General features: G+C 36.6%; 3 protein-coding genes across 3 annotated transcripts; 1 reads left to right on the top strand and 2 right to left on the bottom strand.

Annotated features, from left to right (window-relative positions):
- Positions 1 to 5519: 5519 nt before the first annotated feature.
- LOC144649637 (casein kinase II subunit alpha-like) lies at positions 5520 to 16378 on the bottom strand. Its single transcript, XM_078509171.1, has 13 exons — positions 16209 to 16378; positions 14535 to 14652; positions 12399 to 12500; positions 11810 to 11860; positions 11595 to 11654; positions 11394 to 11477; positions 10908 to 11018; positions 10615 to 10668; positions 10442 to 10489; positions 8281 to 8381; positions 7636 to 7741; positions 7316 to 7358; positions 5520 to 6773 (listed from the first exon to the last, which is right to left on the bottom strand). Exons 1-13 carry the CDS (start codon positions 16301 to 16303, stop codon positions 6625 to 6627), a joined length of 1122 nt encoding a protein of 373 aa, XP_078365297.1. The 5' UTR covers positions 16304 to 16378; the 3' UTR covers positions 5520 to 6624.
- A 409-nt stretch (positions 16379 to 16787) lies between these two features.
- LOC144649660 (uncharacterized) lies at positions 16788 to 21156 on the top strand. The gene is made up of 8 exons (XM_078509217.1): positions 16788 to 16960; positions 17189 to 17288; positions 18206 to 18280; positions 18567 to 18637; positions 18941 to 19037; positions 19525 to 19683; positions 20273 to 20343; positions 20992 to 21156. The coding sequence occupies exons 1-8, from the start codon at positions 16788 to 16790 to the stop codon at positions 21044 to 21046; spliced, it is 801 nt and encodes a 266-aa protein (XP_078365343.1). The 3' UTR covers positions 21047 to 21156.
- A 254-nt stretch (positions 21157 to 21410) lies between these two features.
- Positions 21411 to 24303, bottom strand: LOC144649667 (bolA-like protein 3). Its single transcript, XM_078509226.1, has 4 exons — positions 24239 to 24303; positions 23256 to 23382; positions 23061 to 23149; positions 21411 to 22937 (listed from the first exon to the last, which is right to left on the bottom strand). The coding sequence occupies exons 1-4, from the start codon at positions 24272 to 24274 to the stop codon at positions 22869 to 22871; spliced, it is 321 nt and encodes a 106-aa protein (XP_078365352.1). The 5' UTR covers positions 24275 to 24303; the 3' UTR covers positions 21411 to 22868.
- Between the last annotated feature and the right edge of the window lie 29 nt (positions 24304 to 24332).

The following is a 24332-nucleotide window of genomic DNA, read 5'->3' as shown; positions in this document are numbered from 1 at the left end:
CTATTTTCACGCGCCACGATCTAATTTTTGCTCTTTTCACGTGTCACGCATAAACCCTTTGCTACCCTCTTCTTAGGGGCTCAAATTTGATAGAGAAATGGAAGAGCAAACCTCTGGAGCCAGGGTATTGCCGGGCTTCTTGTTATAAAGGGGTCCTTTATATCTGGGTTTCAATGTTCATGTAAGTTCCTCGCCACATACAGTTAACTCTCTCTACAACGGACACCTTCGGGACCACCATTTGGTGAACGTACTACAGGAAGTTCGTAGAAACGAGAGTTGTTTTTTTTTTCGGTAATTCTTATTCGCCGGGACTTCAACTCCTGTCCGTAATAACGGGGTGTCCGTAATAACGGGGTGTCCGCAACGCGAGAGTTGTCTTTATCCAGTGTACAAACCGTTTGGGCATTTTCGTTACCATACATTGAAACTTCGATAAAACGAATCACTTTCTATCGAAGGTTCCCGGTATAATGAACGATATTCCTCAGCCGGACCAAAGCTACTTATACTTAACAGTATGCCAACAGGACGACCCCATACCCGAAACCACACCCTATCCTGGACAGGCACTAACATTTTCTGGCATATAACAATATCCGACATATGTCACAGGCTTCAAACAAGCAAGAATCCCAGTAAACCCAAGCCAATTATTGTCAGGTTCAAATCTTATAGAGCAAAGAAAGAACTATATGGAGCTCGTAAGCAGTTAAAAGGTCAGAATCTGAACCAAGTGTTTAATGGAGGTGGCATTGTTTACATCAACGAAAATCTAACAAGAATGCGACGCGAGCTGTTTGCCAAAGTGTGGCAACGAAAGAAGTCGGAGCATTGGCACAGCGCCTGGACGACAGACGGTAAAATCTTTGTTAAAATAGAGGCAACTGACTATCCTATAAGAATTTATAATAACGAAGACTTGGATAGGATTTACTGATCGATGTTAATTTTTCACACTTCGCATTTACTCATTTATCTGTTCTGACCGCTTCAATCGTTACATTTTCCTTTATGCTATGAAATTAATTTTGAGTATTGTCACTCTGTAGTTTTATAATGCGGGGAATCGTAGAGGGGATCCTTTCCGATCGATGAATTTATTTTATTTACTAAGGCTATCTCCTCTATACATGAAGTCGTTCAACGGCTTGATTAGATTTTTGTTTAGTGTTTCGTGGTATTTCTTTCTTTTTATGGTGGCACCACATCTGGGGACAACTTTTTTTGGCTGGGGCTCTGGTGCAGGTGTTGAGCCTTAATTACATTTGCAATGGGTTTAAAATGTGTTTCCCTTAATATCAGAGGCATAAATAAGTCGATCAAACGCAGAAATTTATTTAGGTGGCTTCATAATGGCAAATATGACTTAATTTTTCTGCAGGAAACCTACAGTGACAAAACAATCGAAAGCGTTTGGCGTGCAGAATGGGGTGGTGACATTTGCTTTTCCCATGGCTCTAAACATAGCAGAGGCGTGATGATTCTTTTTCGACCAACCTTAAAAGCAGAGAATATTTGCATTACTAATGATAAGAACGGAAGAATGCTTATTGTTCGCTTCACACTCCAAGACGAAGAATTTTGTTTAGCCAATGTTTACGCTCCCAATGACCAAAATCAACAATTAATTTTTTTTAACGAATTAACGAGCAAGCTACGTCCTCGTGTGAATGTAAATCTTATAATGGGAGGCGATTTTAATTGTCCACTCCAAAATATTGATAAAATAGGTGGAAAAGATATCAGCGGTAAGAAAAAAGTTATCCACAGCATAAAGGAAATGAGCGGCAACTTAAATCTCGATGATATATGGAGACTTCATCATCCAAATGATAAGCGCTTTACCTGGCAGAATAGTTCAGGAAAAATAAGATGTCGATTAGACTATTGGCTTATTTCAAAACATTTAGTTCCACGTACTAGTATGACGGATGTGCTATCATATTACGACTCAGACCATTCCCCAATTTATGCTGAAATCGCGTATAAAAATAAGCAAAAAAAAGCTGGCCCTGGGTTTTGGAAATTTAACAACTCTCTTCTTGACAATGAAGAATTTATAACAAACCTAAAATTCTTTTTACTTCATGCCAAGAAAAAGCATAGTGGAACAAGTGACAAAAGACTCTATTGGGAGATGATTAAAATGGAGATTAGAGACTTTTGTATCCGTTTCTCTAAACGTCTTGCTAAAGGAAAAAAATCAAAAGAAATAAATTTACTCTGCAAGTTAAAACAATTAAATTTGCGTTTGGATCAAAATCCGCTAGCAGCTAATTTAGCAACAGACATTGAACGTGTCAAGCTTGAACTTCAAAGAATCGCTGAACATAAAACAAAAGGTGCGATTATAAGAAGCAGAGCACGGTGGTACGAACATGGCGAAAGAAACACGAAATATTTCATGAATCTAGAGAAGCGCTCGCATGAAAGGAAGCATATTGTTAAATTGAAAACCGATCAAAACGAGTATGTTGAGGAACCGAACAGGATCTTGTGTGAGATGGAAACTTTTTATAAAGCTTTATATGCCTCACAAATAACAGACAACACATTTGATGCTTCAGCCCCGTCATTCTTAAATCTTGACAATGTACAGAGACTTGATAGCGAGCAGCAAAAATCCTGCGAGGGCCTTATCACTGAAGAACAATGCTTAGCCGCTCTTAAAACGTTTGAGAAAAACAAAACCCCAGGTTCAGATGGACTGACTACAGAATTTTACTTATGCTTCTGGGAATCCGTGGTAACTCCTTTAATAGACTGTTTAAATGAAGCCTATCATAGAGGTGAAATGTCGATCTCGCAAAGGAGAGGTGTGATTTCTCTGTTGCCTAAAAAGAATAAAGACACCCTCCTTCTCAAAAATTGGCGGCCAATCACGTTGTTGAATATTGACTACAAAATGGCAACGAAATGTATTGCAAAACGATTAGAGAAAGTCTTACCAACGTTGATAAATAATGATCAAACAGGGTACGTTAAAAACCGCTTTATAGGAGAAAATATTCGGCTAATATCTGATGTAATTGAGTTTTATGAGAAAAAACAACTACCTGGCATGTTACTTTTCATAGATTTTGAAAAAGCATTTGATTCCCTAGAGTGGAAGTACCTGTTTAAAGTCCTTGAATTAATGAATTTTGGGCCAATTTTCCAAAAATGGATCCACACCTTCTATTCCAATATCACCAGCTGTGTGATAAATAACGGATTTGCGTCCGATTTCTTCCAGCTTCAAAGAGGAGTCCGACAAGGATGCCCCTTATCGGGGCTCTTATTTGTCCTGGCAATTGAGGTACTTGGCCAAGCGATTAGGAATAATGAAAATATCAGTGGTTTGAAAATAAACGACACCGAATTAAAATTAAGTATGTACGCGGATGATATCACAGCCTTTATAAAAGATGATCGCTCAGCTAATCACTTGTTTAATCTTTTAAATGATTTTGGAGGCTGTTCAGGTTTAAAAATAAATACTTCTAAAACGGAGGGAATGTGGCTGGGCATTCTTAAATGCAACTTGGGTCAACGTTCTAAATTTAATATTTCGTGGCCTGAAAAATATGTAATCGCGCTAGGTGTGGCCTTCGCATATGATCAGTCTGTTAGTTACAAAATTAATTTCGAGGAAAAACTTGTTGCGCTAAAGAAAATTTTAAACCAATGGACGACCAGAGGCTTAACTTTAATGGGAAGAATTTGTATCATCAAAACCCTCGCTATCTCCAAGCTTGTTTATAATACCTCCGTTCTCACAACACCACCAAATTTTTCTAGTGAAGTTAATGATATTTGTTTCAAGTTCATATGGAACTTTAAGCCTGATAAGGTCAAACGTAACACGCTTATTGGTCCTATAGAGAAAGGTGGCCTTAACATGGTAGATTTCAACATGATGAACAAATCTTTAAAGGGAGCATGGGTTAAACGTTTATATGAAGCTGGTGATAACAAATGGTGCTCCCTCTTCTCATCTGCTACATCCCAATATGGTGGTTCGTTTCTTTTGGAATGTAATTTTAATGTATCTGATCTTAATTTCGTCTCGTATGTACCGTCCTTTTACAAGGAAGTATTGAATGTCTGGCAGGAGCTACATTCTAAAGACCCTTCTTCTGCTAAGGAATATGAAAACGAAATTATTTGGAATAACCGCTATATTAAAATAGATGGTAAATCAGTCTTCTATCCATCTTGGCATAGAAAAGGAGTATTAAAATCGGTCATCTGCTAAATGAGAACAGAACGTTTTTATCCTGGTCTGAGTTTCAACATAGATATGGTATGACGGTAAACTTCTTAACGTATTACGGCCTTCTCACCGCGATCCCTGAAGAATGGAAAAAATCAATTTTAAATTCCGAACGAATGCTTACCGATGTTGACAGTAATGAGCTTCCTCTTGCGAATGTCACCGCCAAATCTGCTCGCGAACTGCTTGTTATGAAAGTGTTTAAAGCCCCAAACATAGAAACTAAGCTTATAGAAAAACGTCTTCCTGCTAAAGCCATTTATGAATTGCCATTCAAAGTTACAATAGAAAATAAACTGAGATGTTTCCAATACAAGGTCTTACATAACATTCTACCCACTAATAACAGACTTTACAAAATGAAATTGAAAAGTTCTCCCAGTTGTGATCGTTGTAGCTCTCAGATACGAAACTTTACCTCATTTGCTGTATGAGTGTCCGACGGTACAATTATTCTGGAAAAAAGTTATTGCATGGTGGAATGAAAAACGTTCAGAAAATATCACCTTAATTGACACAGATATTTTTTACGGTTATAAACCAGATTTAAGTAATTTTTATGCCCTGAATCATTTCCTCATCATCGCCAAGTATCACATTTTTCTGTCCTGGTTGAATTTCAGCATATCCAAATCTAGATATCTTCCTTCTCTTACTCAATCAAAAGATTCTCTATGAACGCACAATCGCTGTTAAAAATAATAGTTTGACGAAATTCAAAGAAAAATGGACTACACTTTGTGCCTGAGTTCCCCCAAGTTACCCCGCCCCCTGCCCAGAGGTTGTGCCGCAATCTATTTATTTATTTATTTTTCGTTTCATAGTAAAATAAAATACATACAGTTAGTATTAGAGTTAGTAGTAAAAAATTGAACTTTGTAAATAGATTGTAACTTTAAAATGTAATAGTAATATAATGTAATATTTTTTGTAAGAGCGCTATTTGTTATAGTAGGTATTGTAAGGCGTGTTATTGCGATATTATTATTTAAAAAGAAAATGTATATTAAATAATGTAATAAGTAATGTCTTGTAATTAGCATCGTAAGTAGTGTATGTATTTGTTAAGTAAGTAGTGTTCTTTGTGTGTCAATAAATAAATTAAAAAAAAATTATTATTAAAAAAAAATAAAAATAACAGTATCCTAGGGTGCTGAATCGAGTGTCGATTTACCCCCCCCCGTCGGGGGGAGGGAGGGAGGGGGGGGGGGGGGGGTGGGGTTCACGGTATACGCCCGTAACACAATGAAACCACACAATCTTTGACAACACACTGAGTTTATTTTTTTTACAGTTTTGCAGAAGACCTAGGTCCAAGATATTCCCTGCCTTCCTTCTGTAAGAATATAATATTTTACAAAGAAATCAACATTCATTTTAGTGCAAAGAAACTTGCCACCTACAAGCACACTATAAACCGAATACACTGAACTTCTTTCTCCACAAACACAATAATACTATCATGTAATGCTTGGAAGGCTGCAAGCACCGAGGCGGAGGAAAGCGCATTGAAAACCAAAGGCACTTTATTACAAGGTATATGACAGTAACATCATTGATACAAAGACTGTTGATAAAACAATAATTTACATCGCTCAAAAACTGAGTAACAACTATGGAAGTTCTATATAGCAGCAAATTCTGCAAATACTACCTCATCTCCCGATAATTCTCTGTTTCCAAAAGAAATGTGGATAACAAAAGTACTATTTTTGAATCAAATTAATGAAACAAAAATGCAGGAAGTAGAATTATTTTTTCAGTGATCAAAATTTTATCGTCTTCAAAATTCCACATTGAAAGTTTGGAGAGAAAAGAAAACAGAACAAAACAAAATTATAAATATTTAAAATATGTTTGTAAAACTACAACTAGTACTTTAAGTTTCGCAAACTTTTATTATACATAACATTTACCGCAGCACGAAGTTTTATGCCCCCCAGATAAGCCATGTAGGAATGTCAAATATATTTGAGGGGATAGGTCGCACTGTTTAAAGCGAATTGTTCACCTAGCCAATGAAAACTCAAAACAGTTTGAAATGGTAAAAAAAAGACCTAACAGCAACACGCACAACAGAAATATTAAGCGACCTTTCCGACTTGCAAACATGCCTTAAAACCAGCCTGCTGCACTGTTCGTTCTGTGGAACACGTGTACGGTTTTGCTGTCATCATTTCGTTAAATTTTTCTCTAATAAATAGTAAGGTTACAGAATTAGATTCGCCTAAAATATGTTGACCTATCCCCTTAAACAAGATTTCATCTTTATATTGTTGAAAATTTAAGGAGACTTTTTTCTCAGTGAAACAAGATGGAGGTTAAGCTTATGCACCCACATCTTTTTGGCTACAGTAATAATCTTGTCATGCAGGGGTTGAATTCGGCAGAGGCGATGTTGGCGATGTCGGGATAGGCGAAACAATCTGTTGAGTCGGTGTACCGCTGGACTGCATGGGGACTGGAGATATCACTGACTGTGTCAGTCTTTGCTGTTCCTGTCTTACCACTGGATCTGAAAACGTGAAGGGTGGATATCAGTATTTATACCATGCCATAGAAAATACAGCCAATCAGAAAACAGGAGAGCCATTGTATATTCGACGGTATTCAACCCAACCTTCCCATAGTGCGCTGCGACTGTATTCTCGACGAAATTTAGTAAGCGTATTTTCTATGGCATGGTATAAAATAGTTACACAACACTTTCTCGTGGTATACTATGGAATATCCCACTTGTCGCTTGTATTTTCTTGGCATACACACTCGCCTAAAGGCTCGTGTGTATACCGAGAAAATACAAGTGACTTGTGGGATATTCCATAGTATACCACTCGAAAGCGTTGCATAACTAGTATTTATCTGACCAGCTACTATCATACACACCCATTTTACAAAGTAAGTTAGGGTCTTGGCATGATAGACTAAAGAGATAGCTGTCCTTGTACACAAAGAACTTGAGGACGTTTGTTCCACAGGTTGCCTGCTTTACTTTCCTGTTTTTTCCACATCATTCATTTTTCTTATTACAAACAAATGCAAAATACTGTAACTTACGGAAGTACGGGTGCTCCATAGCTTCTCTTGCAGTAAGACGTTCCTATACAAGAAACAAAAGAGTTAAACCTAAACAATATGCACAACCACACCATGTACATGTAAAGTATTTTTTTTCTTTCCACAATATACAGGTAGTCTTTAACTTTATATTTAAAATCTGTATTTTAAAAAAATAAATCCTTCATTAATACTAACTGAAGCAACAAATTGGTAAAAAAATATGAAAGTGCGAGGGCAGATATTATGATTTTTTATTATAATTATATTGTAAATAAATATTTCTAAACAACGTTCTGCTTCTTTCAGTTCTAACTTACCGATATATCATATCTTAGCAGCTTGTCCAACAAGTCGATTGCTTCAGGACTTACTAAAAGTTCATTTTCTGAATGAGTGAATCTTTCCCATCTTTTTCTTGAATGTCTATGATAAAACAATAACAAAATGCACATGTGATTACGACAATGCGGTAACAGCATATAGACGAACTGAACATACTGTCTTCACGCAAGATACTGTACATTTTACTTTACAACTGTGCGTAGGCTATGACAAAGGAAGGCACAGTTAGAACACCTTTCCAAAGACTTAGTAAATTAATAATCCGAGTTGATATGGTGTATTGTCAATGAATGGCCAAACATGGAACTCTCAGAGAAGTAAATAGTTCTAGCAAACGGCTGCAAATGTCAGATAAATGCAAAATATTTAATGCTTCAATTATTATACCAATTATAAACTCAAGAGTTGATCATTAAATTATCAACTCTTACCAACTGTTTTCACTTGGCCACCAAATAGCACAACAAGGTTTTAAAATAAACTTGTAACTTTCCAAAAGTACAACAAAGATTTTTTACTTGTAAATTTACAAAACCTTTTTTACAATGTAGGCAGTCTTTTTATTTACATGTTTTTATATAAGTTATTAAGTTAAAAACCTGTGATACAGAAAAACTCACCTCCCTAAGATGTCATTGAATCTTGGGTCTAATTCTATATGGTACTTCTCAACATACTCAAAAAGTTCATCTGTTCCTATAACTTTGGCAATTCTGACAAGCTAAAGCAAAGTGGATAAAATAAAATCAGTTTATGGCTTGCTCTAGTCTTTGAAGGTACCCTGTTTTCTTTGTAATAACAAGAGTGTTTGTTATTTAACTTTGATGGAAATGTGTAATTAAAGAACATTTTTATTTGTAATTTTTATTCATAAGCTTTTATATGTTTTTGACTACTGTAGTTTTGACCTTTTTAAACTTTTTTACCTTTTTAAATATTTAAAATCTTACAGGACCCCTAAGATAACAGTACTCTCAAGTACTGATGGGTTAATCCTGTTAAAAATATTTGTTTATTATTATTATTATTATTATTATTATTATTATTATTATTATTATTATTATTATATAATGTGGCCAATTTGCAAAACAGCGAAAACGTCCTTCTTTTTAAACGACAATTGGAAATAACGCATTACATACATGTAGTGATTCTGAATTTTAGTTTTTTTTTAGGAAAGTGGGGAAAACGTAAGCTACTGTCAGTACCTACAGGGCTCAAAATAATTTTTGAATACTGACCGGTCATGTTGACCGGCCAAATCAATTTTTGCTCGATCATGTCTCGTTTTTGACGGTCAAAATATTGAGTATTTACTTTGAAGCAATAGCCTATTTTGCCAAAAACTTCACCTCATAATCTAAAACACTCGTTGTTAAAGAGTATAAGGCTTAAGCTTAAATGTTTTGATCGCTAAAAGTGTCCTTTAATTATGTTCGCTTTTTGAATTTCCATTTCTTCTGCGTTCTACTCTACATAAAACAAAATGCTCAGTAGCTATAATGTTATGTTACTCTGCATAGTTTTACATTAGTTAACGACTTACGGGTGGAGGCGATCTTGGTTGTAAGCACTTTACTGGTCTTTACTACCGAACACTAAATAGTAATAGGACCAGCAGGTTTCTTTTACAGGTCACAGGTTACTGTTGCCCTAACCAACAAATAAAAGCTAACCGCAAGCAAACCAGAGAAAAAGCTAACCGCAAGCAAACCAGAGAAAAAGCTAACCGCAAGCAAACCAGAGAAAAAGCTAACCGCAAGCAAACCAGAGAAAAAGCTAACCGCAAGCAAACTGGAGTAAAAGCTTACCCAAAGCAAACCAGAGAAAAAGCTAACCGCAAGCAAGCCGCGATAAGAGCTAACTGCAAACAAGTGACCCTTGACCTGTGACCTGTAATAGAAACCTGCCCTAATAGGACATATGCCCATGTTACAAGTGAGATAACTGTGCCTTTACTCGGAAGAAAGGAAACGCCAATGGCTTCATGTCAACTGTGTCCAGTAAAAAGGATTTACGTCCTCGACTTTTAGATATCTTTCCTGTATCATGCGATACCAATATCCCATTTCAAGCTAGGGGATTAACAAAATAACCGCCAAGAAAAGATTTCACATTCGTCCACAACGCTTAGCAACCAGGCCTTTCAGTAAGGATGTGCCGGAAGTTTAATTTTTATTATTTTCTCATGATCTTGCTGGTGAAAAACACGCTACGAACTCGTACTTTCTAAAGGTGCATATAGTTTTTTAAATCCACTAACGAGTGCTATTTTTCTCGGCCACAATTCAAACTGTAAAATTTTGCGTACGCATGTTAATAGCAGACGTTGATCGATGTGATGTTCATTGTTGTCTGTTTAGCGTATTTACAGACATGGATGTTTCCTGTTTTTGAGAGCATGACCGTCTCATCTGTATTCTACAAATTTGTGACTGCAAGCTGCTATGATATTTTATGATTTTACTGTAAAATTAATTGTCAAATAATTTGTACCGTGAATACTTTATTTTTACCCGTAATTTGAATAAATTTTTTGTGTGTTTTATTAATTGAAAGCCGTGTACGTGACCGGTCAAAATGACCGGCGAACCAAAATTTTCTCCGGACAAATCATCATTTTGACCGGACATTGTCCGTTGACCAGCCATTATTTTGAGCCCTGACCTATTTACAAAAAAATTAATGAATAAACAGACATAAGGGAAGTGGAAGAATATTTCAGCCCTTCATTTAAACACAAGATTTACATAATGTACATAATCAGTTGCAGACACTAACTTGGTCATAGTTGTCATGCCCATGGAAGAAAGGTTCTTTTCTGAAAATCTGCAATGGACAGAATAGCAGGCACATGTCAATTTGTTTGAAAGAAACCAACATACAACATAACATAAACAGGAACCAAAAAAGACTACAATTACCACTAGGAGCTCATAACTGTTCACACTCACCATACTAGCCAGCATGCAGCCAAAACTCCACATGTCAAGAGAGTAGTCATACTCCTGAAATCACAAACATTTCAATATGTACATGTAAATACGGTTTCATCCAGTACAGTACATGTATATCATCACTAAAAACAAAAAAGCAGAAATATTTTTACTGAATTCAATTTGTAAACCCCCTCCCAAAAGATCATTAATTTTATAGGCAGCTGATTTATTGTAGACATTGTATGCTGTATGTGCACGATGCCTACACTCAAGTTGAAAGTACTGGAAGTTACACACGAGGCACCTACTTGATGATCAACCAGTAATTCAGGTCCTTTGAAATATCTGGAAGCCACTCGCACATTGTACTCTTGTCCAGGATGATAAAACTCAGCTAAGCCCCAGTCTATTAATCGTAACTGGTGGGGAAAAATACATAAAATAAAATTCAATTTAGTTTAAGGAAAAGTGGGTACATGTACATAAATGTATTCACATAAACAAAGTGTAATTCCTTAAAGAAATATGCAGATTTGGGGGGGATCTAACAGAATATGGGGCAGGGAGACTGCACTCAATTTCAAACTGTTCTAAATGGAAGTTGGAAATGGGCTAGTTTTTAAAACAGGACCCAGTTGTTCAAAGGTGGAGAATTCTTACCACTGGATAAATCGCTATCCAGTGGATAACTGTCATACAAAACCTACATCGCTATCTGCCGATTTATACAGCGGATAGCGTTATCCCCCCTTTGAACAATTGAGGCCAGGTTTATACATGTACATGTACAGTACCTGTCTCTTCTCGTGATCAATCATAACATTATGTGGCTTGACATCTCTGTGCATTATCCCCATGCTATGACAATAATCCAAAGCCTAAAATAGTAATCAAAACACCGAAATGTCTATACACTGAAATTGCATAAATTGTTCCAAAAATAACAACAACACAATGTACCAAGTGACCTAAACATTTTATGTTCTCAAACTAACCTTGAGAAGTTCATATAAGTAAAATCTGATGTCGTAATCAGTAAATTTCTGGTACAGTTGCTACAGAGGAAGAGAGGAGACAGTTTTAATTTATATATTAATATACAACAATATTCATAACAAACATTAAAAAGAATAGAGATGATATCAATGCAAGTGTTGCACAGTATGTAAATGAATGTACATGTATCTATCTAGTAGACACAGCAACTCACCTTAAAATCTGTGTTGTTAACATACTCAAAAACTAATGCAGGTGTCCTGGACTGCAATTATTACAAATTTAAAAAAATACATAAAATTAGTTACATAACAAATGCACATTGTAAGGCATGCGTGGCATACATGTACATACATGTATACCAAGCAAATACATTGTGTACATGGTCTTTATGGTGCATGAAAATTGTACATGTAGTAAATTAATTTGATAATGATCTTCATGGTATTTGAAACACACAGTACAGTACATTTTGTAACAATGCAATTCACTGTAGTTGTGGATGAGTGTGTGACTGTGTGATTGAACTTGACAACATACTTGACAACATAACATTACATGTACAAATGAGAATGTACACTTGCCAATTAAATTATCTTACTAGAGTTATTGATTCTTCTGATAATAAAAATAAAGATTTTAAATTGTCATTGAACATAATTGTTTACTACATGTAGCAATACACATGTACTTCTGCCATTCTCTATCTAAAGGTGAAAGGAGTTCCTTTTTAACAAATATAATTATTACTGCAAAAAGAAGATAAATTGGTACAGTAATTAAACCAAAATGCAGCCACATACCACAGGATCTTTAACAACATCAAGAAGATTAATAATATTGGGTCCTCCTCTGAGGTTTTCTAAGATTTTTATCTCTCTCTTGATTTTCTTCTTTTTAACAGGCTGCAAGGAAAACAAAGTCAATATGTTACAGATTTAAGGTTTGACCATTTTCGTGATGATAAATATATGTGAAGCATGATTTTCACCACTTAAAATGTTTTCATTTTCACACTCTGTTTTTAACTCCCTAATAAATCTCAAAATAAAAGCAAGCTGTTGTTTCTCTTTGAAAATATAACATAACCTGTACACTGTACATGTACATCAAATTTCTCCGAGGTATTACATGTACAATAACTATTAGAATCATACAGGGTATGGCAGCTAACCCAACATATAATTATGTGCAAAAAAAAACAAATGGGTAGGATTCTAAATAAAATCATCCTGTAAATTGAAAAAGGGAAGTAACATTAGCCACATGTTTTGATGTGAATTGTTTATAGCCAGAATTGGAGATTAGAAGAAAGCTAGCAGTGCTCCAAGCGAGGTACATGTACATGTACATAATTATTATTTTTCTCATACAGTGAACAAGTGTAGTGCTTCCAATACATGTACTTACAGTTGAATCAGGATAACTCGAACCCTCAGTAACTCGAACTACCGTATTTTCTCGATTAAACGCCGGACCCCGATTAAACGCCGGCCTCGTATAAACGCCGGGTCAAAATTACTAATTTTTAAATAAACGCAGGGGGCGTTTGTTCGAGGTCCCGGCGTTTATTTGAGGTCAAGATAACAAGTAAATATACTCTTTTAAATGGCACTGCTATGACATACTAATACGGTATGCTGCTTTGGAAATTTCAATAAACGTTTGAAGGAAAAGTAAGGCGTAACATAGCTAGGATGCACGCTGCACAGCAAGATAAAACATAGCAGTGTTCGCGTTTCTTGTGTTAGTGCTCACAGTCGTTGAAATCTCGAGGATCGCTCCAGCCTTTGTTTATAAGTTAGAGGAGGTCGTTAAAAAACGAGGAGGACGTTGGCGACATTGTACCCATGCTCCTTTATTGTCAAGATACCACTTATATAATCTTCTGCTTGTCGCAGATCTTGATTGCAAGAAAAACGTATTCAATCCATAATAATGTACCTTTGGGTATTTATCACCTTTAGATACCCAAGGACAGTACTAGTTTTTCGAGGCAGAACGAAGAGAAAAATTGTCCCGCCTTCACATAATGCCCTTTGGTCGCGAACATCGGTAACAACAAATCAGTCTGAAAAATTGACAGAAAATTGCAGCCCGTTAATAAATGCCGGACCCCGATTTAACGCCGGCTTCAAACAAACGCCGGGTCCACCGAGCCAAGTTTGAAATAAACGCCGGGGGCGTTTAATTGAGAAAATACGGTACTCACTAACTCGAACCTTTCCCGATTCCCCTTCAGGTCGTTTTCTTACTAATTTTACCCTCGATAACTTGACCTCCCAATATCTTGAACCTTTTTCGATTTCCCTTAAAGGTTTGAGTTATCGGGATTCAACTGTACATTGTATAGTGTACATGTACTGTTGTTTTAAATATTATCCTTATTGTAATGTAATAATGTAGTTTTCATTCTTATAGGGCCTCTATTGATAGCAGTAATTTTGTAATTTATAATTACTGAAAGAGCAACCCTGTTTAAATAAAGGCACTCTTCTTTTTCTTCTTCTTCTTCTTCTTCTTCTTCTTCTTCTATGTAGTTAAACCCCTTAATAATAAATGAGCTTGGGGAAGGTGCATGTAAAGACGGTGGAACCTGGAGGACAGGTGCTGAGCGCGTAGGGTAACCATGACAACTCTATGAGCAGTAACCATCAGGCACCGTCACACTAAGAACAGTGAAACCATGATGCTAACCTCATATTTACCAGAGAGGGAGGGAGCGCAAAAGTACATTTGAGAAAGAGTTGACCTCAAGAGCCGAGCTGTTAAACCACACATCCCCTTACAGACCCCCTCCCCAACCACTGTGCATGTCCACAACAGGGGAGGCCACTGACCAGCATTGTTTTGCGTTAAACTTAACTTAAATCACACTTAACTACTATAATTTATGTAGTACACAGTGTAGTTACAAGTTGATCACAAAGACGACTAACCTTTAAAATTTTAACTACCACTTTCTCCATCTCCTCATTACAGACATTTATTGCTTCAAAGACTTCACTATATTTTCCTCTGCCCAGTTTGCGAACAAGTTCATAACTATCTTGTTGCCTATAGAAAAGATATATTTTCTTCATTAATAATTACTGTACTCTTGTGAAATAGCGATACTACAAATTAATTGTACTATGGAATTGAGTACATGGCTATAGCTTGTACTGTTACTGTGTCCTATCATGACTGCTGTTGGGGCCATCTTTCCACATCTAATATATATAGTTTGTCATTATTTTTCTAGCAAAGTGAGTATGATTGCAAGAATAATGCACTGCCAATCAGAGGTTCATTAGCAATACTTGTATTTAATAATAGTATGCACTGGAACAAATAAATGTAAAAATATTCAGTTGAACACAGATTTACAGTTTTCAATCTAGCTGACACTCTCAGACATTAGAACATGCTACATTGTACTAATATATTTGTTTGCTGTTGAGTATAAGTAAAAATTCACTCTCAAAATTTCACAATTTGTGTAAGGCTCACTATTCCTGGTGATGCAAGGCTAACAAGCAATTGAAAACCACTGAACCTACACAAACAAAATATTTTGGCTCCATTTCAAGACTTTTTCTTGCCTTTATGTAGCAATTAAAAAATGCACACTTCCATGCAGTCTGACATCTCGACCTCTTTGAAAAAAAAATCTTTGGATAATCACTCAACATGTGTCTTTTGAAAGTAAAGAACATTTCTGGTCTGCTGGAAATGCGAGGCTTCATTCTGATTCATAAGTTAAATCTGCTAACTTCTGCTGAATTTCATTAAATATTTATTTCTTTCAGCTCACTGAGTACCGTGTTACTAGGTGTTGTGGTAAATTCTCTGGTGTATGACAAGTAAATCACTTAAAGGTACCAGGACTCAACTCTATTTAGGTGCATTCAAGTGAAAAATTCAGGTCTGAGAGTACATGTGTGCTAAAATACAGAATTATACTCAATATTTTTCTCCTAAATAAATCAGAAAAAAAAAAATAAAACAATTTTGATGGAAATTAGGAAGGACTGTGCACTATGGCAACTCTGTTTAAAATATTAGAATTACAACAACACTACAAGGAAATGATTGGGCAAAAAATGCTGAAACCATTTTTATCCCAAGGTATATGCAACCAACACTACAACATAAACGCTTAATCATTGGCTTGCGTTAAAATATAAAACGTTTTCTGCAGTTTAAAAAATCTACCCACTCTAACATGAACTTACACGAATGCCGCTGCCATTTCGCATATTTTGGACCAAATGTCATTCATGTTTGGAATGGCATTATGGCAGTTTGACAACAGAAGTATTACCAGCGCCAAGCCATATATTTATTTACAGTGAAGAAATAGCATACAGGGATTGCAGCATTTTATTATTATCCTTACAAAAGTTAGCTAGCAGACCGTTTCTTCACTCCCGCTTTGTTACGACAATCGATCGACCACGTTGGTCTGGTTGTGCCTGTCCAAGAACATGGCATGGCGCTTGGCTTGGTTGCGAAAACTTCCGAACCAATCCAAACAAAAAATGTATACTTTCTTATAAATGGCGTGTGTTTACTCAACACATTTATCCTCTTATGCAGTACAGAATGAACTAAAATGTGGCAATACTCACCCCCATTCTATGACATGAGATTCATAATCCCAATACTCTCTAGGCCGGTGCACGTTCACATCCGAGTAGACTCTAGCCCGAGCCGTATTTGCCATCGTTTTAAACAGCGTTTTCTTCTCCGCTGCTTTCAAAAGTGTAAATGTTCTTTGGCTCCACCTCGGATACAATGACCAGAGGATTGAGCGTGTTAAATTTTTCGACAAGTTTGTGTGTATCCACTCTTGGCTCTGAGCAAAATCCGTCTCGAGCGAACACACCGGCGTTGTTCTAAAGCACCCGCAATATTTCTCTTTGTACAATTTCCGGCGACAATTCTATCAGCCTCCTTCGGCTATTTTCTTGAAACTACTTTATGAATCACTGGCGAAATACATGCAAAAGATTTATACGTTAAAGGTTTAGAAGAACGAGGGAAAATACCACAGAAAAGGAGACCAAATCCAAAGTACTGCAAGAATATGGCGGCGGCTCGAGACACAAGGAAATCCTGAAAAGCGGGTTGTAGTCAAAGCGAGGCTAACCAAGGGACTGGGTCGGGCAGAGAAATCAATATGGCGGCCGCTGCGTGGTGAATCAAAGATGACTCGTTTTTCTCAAATATCTCGTCGGGTTTATGTTAAAAATTCAGTGGTTCCGTTCGAAGAAGATTCTACGCACGAGTTTAAGGGCCACAGGAACATAAGTGTAGAAGAGCTTCCGCCTTGGTGCTATATTCCGGGAACAGATAGGCGATCACGCAAAGCCGTTTCAAGGTAAGCTTCGGCCGGTAAGCTTCTATTTTAAAAGCCGATCATATTGGACACATATTTTCTTAGCTTTTGTAGAGTTCTAAGCTCCCACTGGTAATACCTAGGAATTTTTTATGGCTAATGACGGGTTTATGAAATCGATAATTCCTTGTGGCATGTCAAAACAAGAGCTTTGCCATCCGGACTGTCACGTGATCGTGCACTTTCACTTTTTTATGCGTTTAATTTCAGAAACATCAATGGGTTCCTGAACACAGGAAAGGGAGGAACTATTTACCTTGGAATTGTAGATGATGGTAAGGTGAAGGGATTACATATGTCACAATACCAGGTGTGTATTATGCATATAAGCTTATTAACGGGGATGTTTTGGGGGAATTAGACAAAATGCAGACTGCAGACCTACAGACTTGAACTGCAGGTAACCTGAAATTATAGCACTCTGGTTAGCATGAATAACATTATGGCCAGGGAGGGGGGGGGGTATTCAGGATTTCAAGTGATGACGATGAGTCCCATAAAAACCCCTGGGGCGTCCAACAAACCCCCCAAAAATCCCTGGACCAAAAACTAACCCCCTTGAAATCTCATGCCAAATTTCTCGCCCTTAAATTTCCAGAGAGGGGGAATGATATTACACAAAAGAAAAACATAAGAAATTGAACGTCCGTGTTTGTTTGTTCATCTTACCATCTGAATTTATCTTTCCCTCATCTGGTAGTCATTTTATGGAGCAACTACAGAATGCAGGGCCACTTCGTCCACCGTGTCGGCACTCTTTATAGAACGAGGCATAACACAATAGATGCTATTCTTATTCAATGACATGCAAATAAGTGGCCCTGTATTCTGTAGTTTTGCTCATTTTATTAATGCTACAGACATCCAAGAACACTTCGGTCTATTTCAACAATAACAAATAACAGTGACAACTCTAAACAAGACCACCCAGGCAAGAACATTCCATTTTTTGATAAACTGATGCATCTGTCATGACTTTGTCCACAGCATAAATTATTCCAATAATTATCATTCTAGGGTAATTACCGAGGGCACATTTATAAAAACTTTAACTGTACAGGTAAACCCGGGAGATAAACAGTAACTGAAAAACAAAACTGAATCACAATGCTAGTCCACTGCTGGAGAGTGAATATGCACAAATCTTTACATGTAGATCGTTCTTTAAAAGGTTGATGGTTTCTGCTAAATTATAAGAATTTCTGCTTTGATGTGTTTTATGTGCAGAGAGATCATGTGAGAATTGCAGTGAAAGATGCTCTGAGTAGATACACGCCTGCAGTTCCTGAAGAATGTTACAAGGTAAGTAAATGGCTGTCTTTGTGAAACCAAATAAAAATTTGAGCACTGGCATGTTATGCAAGTGCTTTCTGCATCGTAAGGGCTTGTTCATGTTGATAGAAAACATCCGATTTTTTAGTAACACTGTTGATTAAGTTTTAATTTGATTGTGTCCAGTTATTTGTAGTCACATTCAATGTAAATTCATTTTCTCCATTTATTTGTAGCCTGTGAACAGCTACATGTAACTTATTCCTTGTATATACACAAGCACGTAATTCCTTACTCGTTTTGTTTTAATATCAAGGTAGAAATTGTACCAGTAATAGACACTAAAGATGACACAGCTGATGCAGCATTTGATCTTCAAAATGATGGGTAGGTATACTGTAGTTCCACTAAGAAAATAAAAACCTTTGAAAAACTTAAACTAAATACAACTCATACAGTAGCCTGAAAATATATAAAATACAAGTCAAAAGGAAGTTGACACATGCACTGAGAAGTGTTTCGCGTTTCAAGGGATGCAACTCTCATCTCTAGAGGTGAGATTCTTAAGTCTTGTGAGAAGAAGCTCATCTTGTCTTTTGAGAGGAGACAGTCATATAGAAACAAATTCAAATGTAACATAATTTGTATTAAATATACATTTAATTTAATAATTATTTATATTGTACCTAGATGTGATGAAGTGGACAGTAATCGACTGAGGCCTCATCTCTTAAGAACATCTGATTACTGCTGGTGTGACAAAGATGCCATGAATAAGTTCGATGAGGTACAGTGTACATGTATAACACTTCTCAGAATATTGTTACAACTAACAGTGTAGGAGTTGCAGTTTTTCTTGATATAAATAAATTATGACAATAAAAAATAAAAATAAAAAAATGAGAATTTGCAGTGGTATCTTTCACATAGTGGCTCTTCTTGATCCCAATGATTCCAGATCAAATTGGAATTTAGTAGACTGTGAAGGGAGGAAAACCAGAAAACCCAGAGAAAAACCCTCAGAGCAAGAATGAGGACCAACAACAAACTCCGACAACCCACATACAATGCTGGGTCCGGGAATTGAACCCAGGCCACATTGGTGGGAGGCGAGCACCCTCATCACTGCACCATCTTTGCTCCCCAGTTCAAGGGTTATGCAGCAACATCTACAGTGTGGTAACAGTATAATTATTACATGTATGTGTACACACATGCACAAAATTTTCAATCTGCTATAATTTAGTTATTTTTTATATTCTGTTTGTTTTTAGGGAATTATTTCTTCTCTTTATGTGGTGGAGATCATAATTTTTCCATGGAGAAGCCAACAATTGAAAACAGAAAGGAATCAACTTCACCTTGACTTACATCCAGTGTATGAGGACGAGGAGGGTAAATGTTATTTTAGAAGACAAGCAAGTCTAGTGCAGGTACTAACAGCATTTTGAAGTCTTTGTTTTGTATAGAAATGGAATCCCTCCCCAGAGTTTTTCGTTATATCAAGGCACAGTAAAAATTATTTTGCACTGAGTAGAAAGCCTGTAGCTTACTCTACATCTTACTCTAATCTTTGTTGGCTGTGATGTCATTAAAGTCTGCCATCTTGTATCCGCCATCTTGGATTTCACCATTTTCTTAGAAAGTCAGAAAATAACGAAAATTGATGCAAAATCAAGCCAGAATACTTATGAAATGTAAAAATAAACAAATCGTGCAATTCTGTTTTAAGATACTGGAAAAAATTAACGGAAAATGTTAAAAATGACGAATTTTGGCAAGACCTGCTTGTGATTATGACGTCGTCAAATATCATGGACACATGGCTAACATATCAAAATTTCCGCAAAGAATGAATGAACAGCTACAGAAAGTTTCAGCAATGTATAGTAAATCCTCTTTTCAAAATTTCGAAAAAACCTTACCCCCCCCCCCCTTGTACGTCCAAGGGTTAATTTTAAGTTTAATTCAAATAAAATATTTCAGTCTTTTATTTCATGTTACTTGTTTTTTTCTTTTTAGTATTCAATTCAAGAAGTGGTTGAGCTCACAAAACAAGAGATCAATCACCATTTCAGGCCTTTTTTGTTAAGGTATGTTCATGACATCTACTAGGTAACCTACACTGTAAAATATCATAGGATATCTGTTATGTGTGTGATGATGTTTTGCAAGCAAAATCAAATATTATTTTATCCCATGGCCAAAATTCATTCAACTGTTTTTAACAGGTGCAAATCAAATTCTTATGTAGCTAAGTCTTGCTAAACCTTTTGTCTCGCTAAACCACAGAATAAACACCATAAAAATAAAAGGTACAAAAGTTTTATGTTCAGCGGGCTGTAAAACGTATTGCGACATTCAGTCTGGCACTGTTGGGTTTCTATCAAATTTATTTTTTGTAATCTGTAAACAGTTTAGTTTCATTCAGTTTTTTCAATATCAACAGCCTTGGAATTGAAGTTCGAGTCTTAAAAAAATCCCAAAAATGTTTTTGCTGTGTAACAAAGTTAAATATGACCGAGTTTTTTGTAGTCTTCTGTTGGCATAAATTTTTTTTATTGCCAGTTAAACTTCATGATCGCTCATGCGAAACATCAATTTAAACTTTGATTGACTGAAATCTTGGAACATTCTGCGGTTGGTTTCATTTCTAATTTCAATGCAAATGGTGGTAAAATTATGTACATGTCTGCTACACGTACACTGCACATGTAACTTTGCTTTTGCTTTGCTTTCAGTATCAGAGAGGAGCTGAAAGTTATAAAAGAGCAGCAGTTATTAATAAATAGTTAGCTAAAATACAAGTACTGTATTTTTATTAATTAATAAATATTATTTTCAGGACTTATAGGACTTTTCAAACTGTATTTTTATGACCAATTTAAATTTATTACATGTATTTATTTAAGAGGTTAATGTACATATTATTTTAAGAAATTTTTACACTTCTAGGATTTTGCATTGTTGTAAACCAATCTATAGAACTTTCTTAGTATAAATCATAAACGCAATGTCCAGATGTGAATTTTCTTTACACATTTTTTGGTGTAAGTGCAAAGTGTTGGGAGAATCTGTTAATTAAATCTTCCAAACAATAAAAGTATTCTTCAATGTTTTCTAATTTCCTTTATTTCTCATGACCTGTACAGTGAATCTCCAATATACATGTAATGTATGTATGATGTGTTTGTCATTATAATGGGGGGGGGGGGGGTACATGTACATGTAGATTACAGCGGGGTCCCGTTCAAATGTCATCTCACTGTTAGTATCTTTGGCTGTGCTGAAGGATATCCTTCATTATAGAGTGGAAACTTTGTTACAAAGTGGTTTGTTGTATGCTTGATTCAATGTTGATATTACATGACAAGGGGATGTTTGTTGCTGATCACTTAAACATGTACAACGTGCAGTACAAGCAGAATCTTCCATCTTCACTGTGTCAGTTGCATTGTATGTGTAACAAGTGGGAACCCTTACACTGTAATTAGGAACATGTGAATAGCTGTTATTGCAGTTGGCCAGCGATAATATATTCTTTTGTTAACAGTATGCGAACAAGGTGAAACGGTCAATACATTAGTGAACACAATGCAGAAGACCCTTTAGCCTCTTTTGTATGTCAAACTGCTGAGAACTCCAATAACAGCTATTTCAAGTGTCCCCTGGCTTGGAATAGGCATCAGTTTAAGTGGGTTAGCCCATGTTTGCATCTTGCTGAGACTATGGCTGATTGACAGCATTTAGAGCAGTTTTCAATTGAGTGTCGTAAAACCATTAAACCAAAGTAATTACTCTGGCCAATCACAAAGAACACAGACAATCCAGTGAACCAATCAAAACTCGAAGCAAATACATGTAGCCGGCACAAAGCGCGGGAAAACGTGCGCGAGCGAGTCATGATTGGTTTTTGTTATAGTTCTGATTGGCTGAGAAAGTGGCGCGAGATTTTTGAGCCAATCACTAAGCGTAGCAATGCAAAACCAAAGCAAATGCAATTAACTTTCGACACTCAAGTGAAAACCGCTCTATAAGTAGAATAGCTATCTAATGATGTGATGTTTGTGAGTGACCAAGATGATCACTCAGTTCTGTGTACACATTAATAATTAGAGAGGTGTCCATTAGTAAGCAGGGCTGTCATTAAGTTAAGGTTTTTTTTAATTATAAGCAGCCATGACATTGAAGTTATCACCCTTAGCATTTTGCTCAGTCTGTATGCAAGCGTAACATAAGACCAATCCACATCTTCACCCGTAACACTGAGAGAACTCAGCCGTAACAGGTGTTACGGGTTACAGCCCTTAATGACAGCCCTGAGTAAAGGTTCACCTTCTCACTGAATTTTGTTCCTCTTCAAACTGTTTAAGGTTCAGATTTCACCCTTGGCAGGTGAGAGTTTGTCAGCCTCTGTGCAGCCCAATCTCTGGGTTTTTTCCCTTCTTATGGATGAAAGACATAAGTTGCAATCTGTTTGCCGCAATGGAAGCCACAGCAATGTAACATCAGTTTGGAAACTGTCTGAGCAATGTAATGATTATAAACAACAGCGTATTTCACAATTGTATTAATTTTGTCAGCCATGTGGAGTGTTCTAGTCCAGCTCGGTTTGATTTCATTTTTCCCCAGGAACTGCTGTAAAGATCCTCAATCCATGCATGCCTTTTACTTCGTCTCCAAGGGCCTAAGGATAATAAACAAACAAAAATAATACAGTGTATTATTTGATGGGATGCTTCCCATCAAAGAGGGGGGGGGGGAGGGGGCTCCCCTAGATCCGCCACTGCTAGCTACAGTTTATACATACTTTATTGACAAGTCGATGTTGTTGTACTTGTCTTTTCCCTCTAAAATCTTCTGATTCAACAAATATTTCATACATAGCACCACATCCCCCTGCATAAAAAAAAAAACACAAGCTGTGATCTTCTTTGGACATTACAATCATGTATTACTAGGGGAATATACAAAGCAGCTTTTAAGTAGTATAGACTAAACTGACCTGAGATATCCTTGACAGCAATTTGAGAAGCACTGAAACTTTGCTTTAGAATTTCTGCAAGTTTCTTTTCACCTTCGGACTGGGCTTGCACCTGTAGGGATCTCAGGAAAACATGTGGTCGCAGACACTAAAAATCAAATATCCAAAAACATATTCTTGAGAATACATACACAATATATGTATCCACAAAATCTAGCATTTAGCATTGCTGTATATTTTTAACCTCATTGCCAGGGTCTCTCTATCTCCTAGCATCCCATGCAGTCGTTTTTCAGGTCTGGGGCAATCATGTTTGTTGGGTTCACATTTAGAATGCGCCCAGTACCCATTCTGGTTCTGTACCAAAATATGTAACATATCCAAAATATATACCAAAATATGTCTACTTTAAAGAGGGGGAGGGACAGGCGGGTAAATCTCCCTCCTCCCTACCTTTTCGCCATTTTTCCCTCCTCCCTTCTTTTTGTGCCAATTCTCCACCCTCCCTACTTTTGGCTTCCCTCCTCCCTATTTTTTTTCCAAAATTCTCCCCTCCCTAATTTTTTTGGCCATTCTCCCTCCTCCCTACTGTCCTCCCCCCTCGTTAAGATTGGACATAGAGCCCCACCCCGACCAAACGCAGCCAAAGTCGTTCCCAGATCTCTTACGGATGTTTCTGTTACGTAAGGCGTCCAAAATTAAGGTCTTAATTTACCCTGCATATGTACCACTGAAATTAAAATAGATGTGGTACTTCAAGTAAAAACAAGTTCATGCGCATCTTAATCGATTTCTTTACACCACGTTTTATTGCGCAAGTAACTAAAGTTGTGCTACAAAATCACATGCACTGAGCTGCAGACTGACGCGAGTCTGGCGAGAATGTGAACTGAATCGAACGAATCGAACACTGTATTCGTTATCTTTATAGGGTTTCAGTTACAAAATAATTCAAAGTAATATAGAAAACTGTTGCTCTGCATGGAATCCCTTTTGTTACTCACCAAAAGCCGCGCTCTTCTCAACGCAGACCAGCTCATTACAGAGGTGCTTCAAGAAATAATCCCTTTCGCAGTAAATGAAGTATTATACGAAGTA

Source organism: Oculina patagonica, chromosome 4 (genome assembly GCF_052425735.1).
Source record: "Oculina patagonica isolate OP01 chromosome 4, crgOcupat, whole genome shotgun sequence".
In the NCBI taxonomy this organism is placed as follows: domain Eukaryota; kingdom Metazoa; phylum Cnidaria; class Anthozoa; order Scleractinia; family Oculinidae; genus Oculina; species Oculina patagonica.
This window is presented reverse-complemented; position numbering and strand designations above follow the sequence as displayed.

Bases quoted from the DNA above. Each gene is read 5' to 3' on its own strand.
- LOC144649667 (XM_078509226.1), bottom strand. From the start codon at position 24,274: ATGAGCTGGTCTGCGTTGAGAAGAGCGCGGCTTTTG. The intron at 23,383-24,238 runs GTGAGTAACAAA...TTTGATTTTTAG, and splicing joins TGAGAAGAGCGCGGCTTTTG to TGTCTGCGACCACATGTTTT. The intron at 22,938-23,060 runs GTATGTATAAAC...TATTATCCTTAG, and splicing joins AACATCGACTTGTCAATAAA to GCCCTTGGAGACGAAGTAAA.
- LOC144649660 (XM_078509217.1), top strand. From the start codon at position 16,788: ATGACTCGTTTTTCTCAAATATCTCGTCGGGTTTATGTTAAAAATTCA. The intron at 17,289-18,205 runs GTGTGTATTATG...TTTTATGTGCAG, and splicing joins TACATATGTCACAATACCAG to AGAGATCATGTGAGAATTGC. The intron at 19,038-19,524 runs GTACAGTGTACA...GTTTGTTTTTAG, and splicing joins CCATGAATAAGTTCGATGAG to GGAATTATTTCTTCTCTTTA.
- LOC144649637 (XM_078509171.1), bottom strand. From the start codon at position 16,303: ATGGCAAATACGGCTCGGGCTAGAGTCTACTCGGATGTGAACGTGCAC. The intron at 11,655-11,809 runs GTGAGTTGCTGT...CTTCCTCTGTAG, and splicing joins TTAACAACACAGATTTTAAG to CAACTGTACCAGAAATTTAC. The intron at 10,669-10,907 runs GTAGGTGCCTCG...TTGTGATTTCAG, and splicing joins AATTACTGGTTGATCATCAA to GAGTATGACTACTCTCTTGA.